Source organism: Trichogramma pretiosum, unplaced genomic scaffold, assembly GCF_000599845.2.
Source record: "Trichogramma pretiosum strain Unisexual culture from Peru unplaced genomic scaffold, Tpre_2.0 scaffold77, whole genome shotgun sequence".
NCBI lineage: Eukaryota > Metazoa > Arthropoda > Insecta > Hymenoptera > Trichogrammatidae > Trichogramma > Trichogramma pretiosum.
In genome coordinates this window covers 1-13,661 of record NW_019641667.1, presented here as the reverse complement: position 1 = coordinate 13,661, position 13,661 = coordinate 1, and the positions used below count along the sequence as shown (strand labels likewise).

Genomic DNA, 13,661 nt, shown 5'->3' with positions numbered 1-13,661 from the left:
TAACTTTTGACACCTTCATGGACAGTCATTTGGTGCCGAAACAGATCTGACTTTAATCTAAACTTTCGCTCACATCTGCCACATGCGAAATCTTTTTGACCTTCGTGGACCGTCTTGAGGTGTATTTTCAAATTACTTTGGAGCCCAAATTTCATTTCACACATGTCACATGCGAAATCTTTCTGGCCTTCATGGACTGTTTTTCTGTGTCTAATAAATTGTATGTTTTGTCCAAATTTCTCCTCGCACTTGTCACATGCGTAATCTTTGCAACCTTTGTGGACTGTTTTCTGGTGTCTTACAAAATTGCTTTGATTTACGAATCTCTGATCGCAATTGTCGCATGAATAATCTTTCTGACCTTCATTTACCGTCTTTTGGTGCTTCGACAAATCCGATTCACTTGCACATTTTTTATCGCACCTGTCGTACGCGTACTCTTTGTGATCTTCGTAAACTGTCCTTAGATGGGTGAGTGAAATCGATTTTTGTGAAAATTTCTTTTCGCATCTGCCGCAAGCATAATCTTTCTGCCCTTCATGTACTGTCGTTTGATGCATTACCAAATCTGATTTTTGTACAAGTTTCTTTTCGCAACTGTCGCATACGCAATTTCTGTGCCCTTCGTGGACTGTGTTTTGATGGTGTAGCAAATGCGATTGTTGATCAAATGTCTTATAGTGATTGTCGCATGAGTCATTTTTTCGAGTTTCATGGACCGTTTCTAGGTGCCTGGTCAAAACGCCTTGAGTCACAAATGTCTTCTCACACTTGTCGCATGCGTAATATTTTCGAACTTCGTGTACTAACTTTTGGTGGTAGAGCAAACTCGCTTCATGTGAAAATTTTTTCTCAAACTTATCACATGCATATTCTTTGCGACCTTCGTGGTCTGTTTTTATGTGAAAGATCAAACTTTGTATCGTATCAAATCTCTTCGCACACATTTCACACGAGTAATTTTTGAAAACTTCGTGAAATATGTTTTTGTGCGTGAGTAAATTTGATTCATTTTCAAATGTTTTCTCGGAATTGTTACTCTTGAAATCTTCGCGATTTCTGTGTACCAATTTTTGGTGCATAACCAAACACGATTTCATCACAAATTTCTTCTCGCACTCGTCACACGCGTATTTTTCTTGTTCACCGTGATCAGTGTATCGGTGCATTATCATACTTAATCTAATTATAAATACTTCTTGACAAATATCACAAGCATGTTTTTTGTCGTCTGAGACTCCTTCCACGGATTCCTTCTCACTATCATACATTTTGTTGCTTAAATTGAACGTCGGGTTATATATGACATCGGTAAAATTTATCTTTCGGTATAATGTCTTGTTTGATCGGGAAAGACGACGTTCAAACTAATTTATTTTCACTATGAACACCATCACGTGTGGCGAGGGACTAATGTCAAAATCACTCATCATCATATTGTTTACAACTGAAGTACCTATCTATCTATTTAGAATATTTGATCCAGTTTTAAATTGTAACGTGGCGACGATTTCTTCAAGGAATTTTTTGGCTTTCTACAAACAAGTACTGCAAAAAAACTCTACAAAAAATATCAAGTTCACACAAAAAAACATGGATTCAATAGTCCTTTTCGCACACGTATAATAAAACATTTTTATATTCATTCCAATTTTACAGTCCCAAGCCATGGTGTGATTGGCCTGATTTATAATCTACGGATGTGTGTACACATGGATATACTCATGCAAATTATTGTTGTTATTTTTCAATTTTTCTTATAATTAATTGGATTCTAAGAAAATCAAGTCATCGATTTGTTTGATTTCAGCAAATAAGTTGCGGAACAACTGTTTTTTCAACTACTAAAAACAAGATATTTTAATAAAAAAAAAAACATTTGAATGATGAAATTTTGTAGGTTTCTAAAATTATTGCTGCGCTTCGTATTTTACGAGAATTAAGATGATCATTTTCTTGCGAATAATGAACTTATATATAATGAATAATGAACTTATAATAATGAACAGTTAAAATTAATGAAAAACGATGCTGATTTTATTGTGATGAACGACTCTTGCAATGGGTGTATAATGCGTCTGCTCGGGTATCGAGAATCACGTGTCGGGTTTCGAATTTATCTGAAAACAAACGTATCAGGCAGGTAATCAAAATTAAAACTAAACTCAAGCAAGTCAATGAATTCACTCTTTGTTTAAATTTATTTATTCAATTCACATGGAAAATCTGCAACAATTTGTAACACCAGATATGAAAAAATAACATAACTATGCTCGGCCTGCAGCCGCCAAGCAAACGGTGAACAAACTCTCGTTCTTCAGCTTCTCGATAATTTTTTCACAGCAGAGAATCGGCAATTGGTAGCTCGTGAGCTCCAGTAGAGGATCCAGCGCCCATCGTCGGCAAAATTTTCTCGACATGAGCTCGATCAGGTGCACGATGCAGATCCAACTCGTCCCCGGGGGCAGCTCGTTCAATTTTTTCATTTCCGCGAACTTATAGCAATCCGCGAACGCGAGTACTTTTTCTACCTCTTCGGCTCGTAGCTGCATCAGCTCGTAGAACGAGAGACTCGGCTTCACCGTGACTCTTTTCGCCTCGGTCGCGAATTTCTGATTATCGAGCCAACGTCTCACGCGACGCGAGCTCTGATCGAGAACCGCTGATTTCTGGAACAGGTTGTGCTTGGCGAGGAATTTCATGATGGTCAGGGCGCCAGCTCGGTCCAGCCCGTATCCTCTTTTTTCCAGACGCTCGACCACGGTCAGAACGCGAGACGCCAGTATCAACGTGTAATCGCCCCAATTGTCGCTTTCAAGCTCGAATCCCTCGCCGAAATAATCTTCAGTTGGGAAAACGAAGTTGGACAATTTGGCGCCGTGATTCAAGAGGGCATCGATCAAGCTCGGCTTGCAATGCGCCACAGCCCATTGAAGGGGTGTCCGACCCGACTTATCCCGGGCGTCGACTCGCACCGGTCGACCGATTTCCTTGCCGATCTGGAAAAATAACCTCAGCACGGCTTCGTCGGAGGGTATCTCGTCTATGTCTCTCTTGCAGATGACGTGCAGAGGCGTGGATCCTTCCTTGTTGGCCAGATTGGGTTCGGCGCCGGCTCTTAGCAGCGCTCGAATCGTCGACTTTTTACAGTCGAACGGAGACGACATGGTCATGTGCAGCGGTGCATCGCCCGTTTCCGTCCAGAGGCAATTGGGATCCTGGCCGAGCTCGAGGAACTTCTCGACGACGTCGACGCGTCGAAACTTGCAGGCCACGTGAAAATGCGACAATCCGGACTCGTCGATGTAGTTTACGTCGAGTCTGTCGTAGACTTTGAAGAGCCTGCCGACTTTGAGACTCCAATCAGTTATCCAGCGTCTAGTAGCGTGATGTATGGCGGTGGTGCGACGCAACAGTGGCTTGCCGTCCTCATCGACGTCGGGCTCGTCCTTGTAGCCGCTGCAGGACACGAATTCGATAATGGCTTCTCCCTCGTAGCATTCCAAGCTCTTCACAGCCTCCGAGAGAAGCCAGTCGATCTCTTCCTTTCGAAAGATCTCGCGAAGATTAATCGGAGATTGAAAATCGTAATGCGCTTCCCTGGTCAAGGGATAGAGTTGACGAATAAACTCGCGTCGCTCCTTTACAACCTGCCAGTTGACCTTTTCACGTAGACTCTTGACTCTGTCGAACAACTCGAGTGTCGAAAACCTGTATGGGTAATATTCCATCTCCATCATTGCATTGGTGGTTGAACATGGATACACGACACACGATATCTTATAACAGGATGTACCTTTTATTACACGAAAAAATCACTTGCACTGCAGTCGATGTGGAACAGATGTACGCTGCGGCGTAATAACGAACACGTGTACAACTTGTAACACTGCGGCCTATATACACCGACTCCAGAGTGTAAACAATGCAGCATGAGTCGCGGCGGGCGCTACTGAACGAGCAGAACGTTAAGGTCACTCACAATGGAATTGATGTTATGTCAGTATAGGGCTTTTTCACAGTCGTCAGTGACGGTCAAAAATCGACCAGCTGATTTGCCTGGAGGCAATTAAACAAAGCGACCTCGTATACTTTACACGTTAAAGTTGATTGGTAAAAGTACTTGTAATTAGTTTACCGTGCAGTAAAAAAATAAACAAAAAATATCTGGGGAAAGCAGATATCCTTGTGTATCAAAATATCGAAGCGGTTTTTAATTGAAGTCTTTAGTTTGTAAATAAAAAAATATTGAAATTTCGGCTTTTTTGTCTGTGATATTGTCAATAAACTCTAATAAAATAGTTATAGCAACCTAAAAAACCACTTTTAATAACTACTTTATTAGAGTTTATTGATAATATCACAGACCAAAACCCGAAATTTCAATATTTTTTAATTTACAAACTAAAGACTTTAACTAAAAACCGCTTCGATGTTTCGATACACAAGGATTTCGGCTTTCTCCAGATATTTTTTGTTTATTTTTAAATTGCATGGTAAACTAATTACAACTACTTTTATCAACCAACTTTAACATGTAAAGTATACGGGGTCGCTTTGTTTAATTGCCTCCAGGCAAATCAGCTGGTCGATTTTTGACCGTCACTGACGACTGTGAAAAAGCCCTATACTATCCACCATGTAGTATTCATACTCGGTATTTTTATTCGTGCATTTTTTTCAGAAATCGTGATATAATGAATTCAATTAAATTCAATGGTTTTATGCAATCAAAAATCTGATCTGATCTATATAAATATATAAATATTATTTTTTATTATGCTAAGTTTGTAAAATAAAAACTATTATTGTTTGTATTTTTATATATTTAAGCTCTAATTTTATAAAATAATAAGCAACCATATTGCTGTACATTTTCTAATAACGAAATATCTTTTATTTTTGCCGTTACTGCATCATCGTATAAAACCCATTGCGAGTTTTTCAAGCAGTATGCCTTAAAAATAAAATATTTATTTGAATTTGAAAAAATTGAGTCAAATATATATACTCACGTTAAAAGAACATTTAAAGATTGTTTCAATTTTCTTTCAGAAATGTTTTTTATATGTTTCATATAAAATAAAATACGACAGTCACAATTCAATTTCCAACTAGCGAGCGTTTTGAAAAAATTTAAAGCTAAATTTGACTGGAGTGTAGCATTTAACCAACATGAATTTCCACCTGGAGGGTTTGGAAATCCAATGTAAGTATCCACATTTGTATAATTGAATTGCTGACAATAAATGCATAAGCTGTCATTAGCGAAAAAATCACTTTTGCATTTTTCATGGACTTTTCTTAAACATTTAACACATGTATTTTTCAACAACTTTGTGGAATTAAAACATCTGAGGCAAGTATCAACCATAAGTAGCGAGTTATCCCGAGTCAAGTACCATGATTTTTTCAGCCACTACATCCAAAACAACAAAGCGCCAATGAACTCCAAATGAATAAGATAGAAATACCATATCGGTAAATTCACATTCTATATTATATCCTAGAAATGGTTCACGTTGTGGCATGTCACGATCTACACCAAAAATATATTTGGTCAAGCTAGTCGGATAGAACTGAATTTTATTATTCCAAAATCCACCAGATTTTTTTGCCACCATAAAAGCATCTATGACTAAACCGTCGGTAAAAATTGTCTGATCCAATGTGCAAATGATTGAAGCATTGTCCAATTTCTTTTATTAGGATAAAAATTTTTCAAGTCATCGTGCTGGTATTTCATAATTGACGAACTTTTTTCATAAGTGTCTAATTGATGTCGAAAATATTCATATAATTTTTCATCGATGACGAGTGATTTTTTATTCATTTCACGGGATATACTTTCATGGATAATTTTCATGTGTTCGTTATTTGTAGGAACAATGAATTTTTGTTGAGATACCATCCTTACAAGCTCATTATTAATTGTACACTCATTCTTCGCTTCTGCACGATCGTTGAATGGCTTTCAATAAGAGTCAATACGAGGCCTAAAATAATTTTAATAATAACAGCAATAGTACGATAAAGTATAACAAAATAATCATCCTGACAAAGCTTTTAAATAATATAAATAAAATTACTTTACATCAAAGTCGTAGCTAGAATTTTTGATTTTTGAGAGGGAGGAGTGTCAAGTTACAAAATAACATAGCTAGTGAACATTTTTTTATCTACAAAATGCAATGTTGAGTATGGGACTCAAACATCCCATCCGTGACTTTTTCACTTTTAAATATTCAATATTACATATTCAATAATTCAGCCACGTACAATAGTTGTTATTACTGGATAATTTTTTCCAAAATTGATCCGTGTTCTTTTCATTTTTAATGTCTGCAGGCAAATTCGCTTCACACAGAGATTACCATTTTTCATTTAAACTTTTTTCAGTGCAACTTGAGTCCATAAACTGTGGATACGCTTAAAATATTTCATCCAAAGTGGGAGCTTGACTTGCGTGAAACTTCTAGTCGAGTGCATTTTTTGGGTGTATTATATAGCGCAGACGAATAGAAGAGTGTGAACAATCGTCACACTTCTCTTTTAATTGAGAACATGCTGCAATTAAATATTCTCCTTATCATTGATGTTTACGTTATTTTTATGCAGCAAAAGTAAACACTCCATTCCTATGTTAATATCGCATTTCGGTTTCATGTGCCCTTTACATCCCGGGTCGATGTAACTAACATCGTTATTCATTAAATAACTTTAATCCATGTAAAGAGCTACGATTGAATAAAATAAATTACTCATCACGTCACCGTCTTCACGGATAACGGAAGAGACAGATTGCATTTCTTCGTTGACGTGACTAAATTTTGATAGTAAAAAATATAAAAATTTTATGTACATCTCCGAAAGTGGATCACAAAGATCATCTCATATAGTTTTTGCAGAATTATCGTTTTTATTTTATTCCGTTTCTTCCTTAAAGCTCCTTCGTAGCATGCTTCTCAAACATTCGGTGTACACTGATAGAAATATGGTTCGTCTGGCAGAAACGGAGCCGTTTCTACGGGCGAAACGGGACCGTATCTACGGGCGAAACGGAGCCGTTTCGTCTGACGAAACGGATCATTACATCATACCGCACTGCCGACACACACTCATGCACGCACATACTGTAACAACAGTTGGAAAATGTATACAAACAAAAACATAACCAACACCGTAGAGCGTGCCAAAACTCAAAGTTCGACTGCTACCGCAGGTAGTCGGTAGCATATGTGGCAGTTCGGGGGCGCTGTACAGCGCTCGCAACTCGCAAGGCCAAAAAAAGACAAAGTCGGTAGCATATCTTCTGTCTCCTCTCCGTTTCGTGTGCTGTGACTCGTGCCATGAGTCTGCTACTGTTACATCAAAAGCGTATATGTACAAGGAAGTGTAAAATACTTATCAAATGCAGCTTTATTTGTTGATTTTCACCTTTTCGTGGAGATGTCCAACTGCTGGTCCAACTATTGAAACACTTAACCTACAACAGTACCAAACTGTTGTGATGAGTACATGTGACCTGTAAACAGTAGCATACTCACGGCACAAGTCACGGCACACGAAACGGAGAGAGACAGAAGATATGCTACCCACTACCTGCCGTAGCAGTCGAACTTCGAGTTTTGGCACGCTCTACGGTGTTGGTTATGTTTTTGTTTGTATACATTTTCCAACTGTTGTTACAGTATGTGCGTGCATGAGTGTGTGTCGGCAGTGCGGTATGATGTAATGATCCGTTTCGTCAGACGAAACGGATCCGTTTCGCCCGTAGAAACGGCTCCGTTTCGCCCGTAGATACGGTCCCGTTTCGCCCGTAGATACGGTCCCGTTTCGCCCGTAGAAACGGCTCCGTTTCTGCCAGACGAACCATATTTCTATCAGTGTACGATAGCCGTCTCGTTAAAGCCGGTTTTAGGACACGTGTGGGCTTCAAGTCTTCCTTTTCTTGAATCGCCATCCATCGATAAAATCGGCCTGGACTATTAGCATTAATGTAAGTAATATTAGTTACTAAATTGCTACATTTTCTCGGAATGCACTTCATCTAACGTCTAAACATATCGAAAGATTTAAATTACAGACACAAAATTACAACAAACACGAGTTGGATGTAGCACTGGCACAATTAAAATTAATTAAATTAAATTTAGCAACACTAATTTGAATTGTGCCAGTGCTACATCCAACTCGTGTTTACTGTAATTTTGTATCTGTAATTTAAATCTTTCGATATGTTTAGATCCTCTTATATGCTTATTTTCTCTACCAGTACGAATGCTTTGAGAAGTTTCGTGGCATGCGATACATCGGATCCTAGTCTCGGATTCATTTGCGAAAACAATTCATTTAACCGAAGAGAAGGACTCTGAAGTTTCACTCCTGGTGCTAATTCATATAAAATGCATTCTAGAGAATCTAACCACCAAAGGCTTACTAGACGTTTCAAACGCGCTCCGCGGTGTCCATTTTTTTTATTCGTGTTTTGAGGTAAGTTTGAGATTCACAAATAGTAAGTTTCAAACGCGCTTCGCGCGCCTCAATTTTTTCACTCGTGTTTTGAGTTGAGGTTACTTAAGTACTAACCAATCAAGATTCAAGAGGGCGTTTTCATGCTTCTCGATTTGTCCCTTTTGTCGAATGCCAACTTTTTCAGATAAGACCTTGGAAAATGTTGTAAAATGTAAAAATTCACCGAACAATCAAATAACCAAAAAGAAAAGTACATAGAGGTTTGTGAAAAATTCGTGCTGATTGTTCTTTGAGGGATTTGAAAATTGAAGTTTGATAAAATCTCGATCAAACTTCGGCTAGCCGTAACAATGAAGATACAAATCTTTTTACTTTTCAAGATAAATTATACAAAAACTCCCAAGGCTCATTATCTCAGACCATGAATTCACGACATTTATTATTCAATTTTTTACTTATTATTATTATAATACATTTTTCAATTTCGTGTTTTTTCAATATTCAAACTTCTATGTGATCCAAAAAAATTTTGAGATCTTGATGTATCCTAACTATAGTTGACAAAATGATGGTAAAAGTATAATCTTGTGTTGTGTAAAGTAAAATTCAAAAAAAACCTTCGACAGTCCCAAAAGTAAAATATGAATAATGAATATTATCGAATTCGAAAAATTGTCAATTTCAGAGCAAAAGGAGTTTTTCTCCAGCCGTGAGTACCTAGTGTTCAATTTTTTTTAATGTCTTTTTCATCTTTTTTTTTTGTATTTTTTTTGTCTTTTTTTCCTTTTTTTTAATTTTTTTTGTCTTTTTTTTATTTTTTTTGGCCTTTTTTGTCTTTTTTTTCTTTTTTTTTTTTTTTAAGTTTTGTATACTAATTAAATCTCTCACGGCCCGAGTCACTTACTTCGATTTTTTGGCGAAGATCCAACGATGTTCTCCCGATGATCCAACGACGAACGCCACCGAGCCCCGTGGTGGGATCGAACCCCTCGAATCTCCATATGTCTGGCCAGAACCACATGGAAACTCGAGCGTCGTAACCACTTACCCACGAGGCTCTTCACTCATTCATGTAAAAAACTTCTACATACGCAACAGCCCGAAGCAGGCGGTCATTTTGTCTGAGATTTCTACTTTACCGACAATAAATATTTTGTCTTTTTTTATTTGATTCAGTTGGCTTTCTCTTAAAAAAAAAAAAAAAAAAACAANAAAAGAAATAACTCTGAATGAAGAAAGTTTGCTGGATGCAGAGGTACAGGCAAACTCTGCCCGCCGACGAAGAAGACCATGCGTCGTTGAAAGAATAATATTTTATGTTTTCTTGAAATGTCCTTTGATTGTATATTATTGTATACTTGATAGGGGACGTCCATAAATGACGTCATATCAAAAAGGCAGGTTTTAGACTCCCCCCCCCCTCCTTTGTCATCAGGTGTCATAGTTCGAACCTGCCCCCCCCCTGAAAATGACATCATAGTTTGAGTAGATACCCCCCTAAATTAACAAAAATTTGATATAATTCATATATATTTTAATGTCATATATTATAAGTCATTTATTAAACATTTGTAAAAAAGAACAGTAAATTTAGTTTAAAATTTGTAATTAATAACATAGATATTTTAATTTTTTTTGTCATCGTTGATCGCATCTGTAGTCCAAGGACTTTCTAACCAGTCCTTCATATTTCCTATTGCAGGAAACTCGTCCTTATTGTCCTCATTATTTTTTGGAACTTCCTCCATACTCTCTTCTTCTAAATCTTCAATATCTATCCATTCTAATATTTCTTCCTCGTTTGATTCGCGTATAATGCAAAGAGCCTCGTTATTTCTGTACTTGATTATTTTTACTGGTTGAACTCGGCTACATGAATTTAAATTTTTGTCGTTTATATTATGTAAACTTCTAAAATGCTCTTCACATGCTTTTTTAGAACAAAAGTATAGTCCACAATCGGAGCAACTCCTCTCTGATAATTTATTGTGAACCGAAGGACAATAATAGTCATATGAAACCTAGGAAATAAAGAAAAAAATTGTATTGTTCTTGCATATCGCTATAAGAAAAAGTTGTTGATGATCCAATTAATATCAAACCTCTATAAACCCAGGAGCATTAGGTTCAATTTTTGTGCCCTTATAAAAATTCCCTACAGGATCCCGCGAAATTCCTGCTGGAATCTTATAGGACTCCTGTAGAAATTTCGCGGGATCCTATAGGAAATTTTCATAAGAGTGGCCAAACGAGCTAGAAGTGGTAGAAATTTGCAACCTTTCTCGTTGAATTTTGCAGGATACATTCCACGCTCAAAAGATTGTCCAATTTTTATCAGAGGTGGTAAAAATCGTTCCGGTAAAATACTAAAAATGTTGCTTCTTGGACTCTNACATTTTTTTCGCAATTCCTCAGTAAGTTGGTCAAGCGTTGTGCAAGTTCGCAGCATTTCTGATCGACGTCTGGAATCAGCCCCAGACGAAAAAGAAACGATTTCAATGATTGTTTCAATCAGCTCGGGAACTTTTTCTTCTAATCTAGGTCTTCCTGGGGCCGCTCGTACTTTCAATGCCTTCGAAAGTTCAGGATCTTTGCCACAAATATCCTCTATACGAGCTTTTTTTATTTGCCTTGATTTCGTTTGGCTCGTTAAATTTGATTCCAATCTCTGCAATTTTTTCTTTTCGTGACTCAAATTTTTTTCTATTTCGACTTTTCTTTTTTTCGACGGTTCAGTATGTAATGGCGTATTAATAAAGACATTGATAGCATTCAGCTCTTCCGTCATTTTGTTAATGTTTGTTCTGCATCTGTCTTGCGCTGGAGTTTCAGACTTCTTACTACATTCGATTCGCGAAGTAGATGCAGGAGATTCGCTGGCAACTTTTTCCGGTATCACCTTACTTGAGTTGTTTGTTTCGGTAGAGACCGTTGCTGGAGTTGACTTTTTAACAGCCTGAAAAAAGAATTGATTACATTCGCAATAGAATTATGAAATTTTTCGTGAAAATAAATATAATTAAACTAAAGGCATTATAAGAAACGACACAGAGAGATCAAGTGAATATGATGAGAATATAAGACTGAGACGTCGCACTGTATTTGTAATCAAGTAAATAAAGAAACACTTATGCATTATAGTGAACAAGATCAACAATTACACATTGGATTCAGGCAAATTATATTTTTTATAGGTTATAATAGATATGATAACATAATACTTACATTAGCAAAGAAACAAGTTAGGGATGCTTTGTTCCCTTACATAAATTTCCTATAGTATCCCGCAAAATTCCTACAGGGGTCCTATAGGATTCCAGTAGGAATTTTGCGGGATCCTATAGAAAATTTTTATAAGGGTTCGTCGTTGCTTTTATACTCAATTTTTTAATTTCAACTTCTGTATCTTTTTCCAATTCTGCAGGTGATGCAGAGTTATTTTTCAAGTTCTTCCACAGGTCATTCGTTTTACTTTGGATGAACGATCCTTGCTTCGAGGGATGAGCATTTTTTACTGCGTCATATAGACGCTCGTATAAATTCTTTGGCATATTGTTCTCAGTTTTAAACGATAAAGTTTCCGAAATGGTCCTCGCACTTTATACTCACAACAGGTACAGCAGTAAATATCGATTCGAGATTAGTTACGAAACAACGCACGGCCATATAATATACATGCAGACGACTGCTTTGTTCATGGCGCTGCAGTACATATCATATGAGAAGCTACTCGGTCGATAAATAAGAAATCACTATGACGGAAGTATTTGATCTAAAAGTGATTTAATGTTGAATTACCGTATTGGATCGCGAAAAACAAAAAAGGCACGTGCAACTGCTATTGCATAGGAACTTTATATTTTCGCTGCTCTAAGCAGTATTACATCGTGTTTACAACCAATTAAACATGAAAATCGTAATTCTCGCTTTGCACAATGGCCGGAAAATGTCATTTTTGTACTCCTAAAATTATATGTAATTCAAAATATTCGAACATGTGTTTGACTCTAATATAAATATTTATGACGTCATACTAGACAAACCCCCCCGCCCCCTCCCTGTCATCATGTGTCACAATTCATGAACCCCTCCCCCCCCCCTCTCGGTGATGACGTCATTTGTGGATGTCCCCTAATATATGTATATGGATTGAAAGAGGACAAAATTTCCAAGAAATCAAAAAAAATTCGTGTCGATACGATAAATATAGCCCAAGATAGAAGCATTTAAAATCGACAAAATTTCGATGAAATTTTTTGTTGTTTATTATAAAAGTACCTTTGTATTATTATAAAAGTACCTATCACGTATCCCGGTGGATTTACGGTGGAGGAGCAGTAGAGGAGCAGTTAGAAAATAATAAATTAAAAAAGATGAAAAACACGCGAAAATCGTGCAAAAATCACGTGAAATTCACATTTTTGAAAAAATTGGTGGAAATTTGATGGAGCAAGCTAACAACATCCTCTATACTATATAGCATATGGGTCAAAATAATACTTTTTTACAAAACCGTGCGCAAGTATGTCACCGATCTTGACGCGCTTTTGGTTCGCCTCGGCCACTAATTACACGTGCTCTGGGACTTTTCTTTTTTTCGCGGCCTAGGGCAGTAATATACTATTTTTTAACGAAAATAATTTTTTTAGAGCGATACGGAGCCTCGAAAAATCTGAAAAAAATTGTTTCTTGTTTTTCTCATCAAAATACATTATCTCAAATTTTTTCAGATTTTTTAATTGAAGGCGATAGCTTCTAGGGCCGAAAAATGCTTTTTTTAACAAAAAACGGTTCCTAGAACCCGATGCTTCCGGTAAAAAAATTTGAAAATATTTTTTTTAATTCCTTGTCAAATTTTAATAAATTTTGACCGGTTCAAAAGTTCGATTGAAGCTTTCTAGCTCATTCTAGAGCAGGACAAAGATTAGTGCAAAATATCTGAAGACGTTTCTGAAGACATTAAGGAATGATTAAACTAGTTTCATGCTCCACATTGAGCTAGGAGGTTTCAATCGAACTTTTGAAGCGGTCAAAATTTATTAAAATTTGACAAGGAATTAAAAAAAAATATTTTCAAATTTTTTTACCAGAACCATCGGGTTCTAGATACCGTTTTTTGTTAAAAAAAGCATTTTTCGACCCTAGAAGCTATTGCCTTCAATTAAAAAATCTGAAAAAATTTGAGA

The 13,661-nt window shown here is 36.8% G+C and overlaps 2 protein-coding genes across 2 annotated transcripts; both read right to left on the bottom strand.

Annotated features, from left to right (window-relative positions):
• Positions 1-240: 240 nt before the first annotated feature.
• LOC111693969 (zinc finger protein 271-like) lies at positions 241-1,271 on the bottom strand. Its single transcript, XM_023460300.1, has 2 exons — positions 363-1,271; positions 241-324 (listed from the first exon to the last, which is right to left on the bottom strand). Exons 1-2 carry the CDS (start codon positions 1,269-1,271, stop codon positions 253-255), a joined length of 981 nt encoding a protein of 326 aa, XP_023316068.1. The 3' UTR covers positions 241-252.
• Positions 1,272-2,194: 923 nt separating this feature from the next.
• On the bottom strand, positions 2,195-11,431 carry LOC106651623 (the record flags this gene model as incomplete). Its single annotated transcript, XM_023460296.1, has 5 exons — positions 2,195-3,711; positions 3,797-3,949; positions 10,153-10,344; positions 10,779-11,143; positions 11,237-11,431. Coding segments are annotated over 5 exons (2,349 nt in total), but the record flags the coding sequence as incomplete, so codon positions are not given.
• Positions 11,432-13,661: the final 2,230 nt, after the last annotated feature.

What these genes read in the sequence shown, in the direction of transcription:
- LOC111693969 (XM_023460300.1), bottom strand. Translation starts at nt 1,271, where the DNA reads ATGTATGATAGTGAGAAGGAATCCGTGGAAGGAGTCTCAGACGACAAA. An exon ending in ACCAAAAGACGGTAAATGAA is followed by an intron (nt 325 to 362) that starts GGTCAGAAAGAT and finishes TTGCGATCAGAG; the next exon opens with ATTCGTAAATCAAAGCAATT.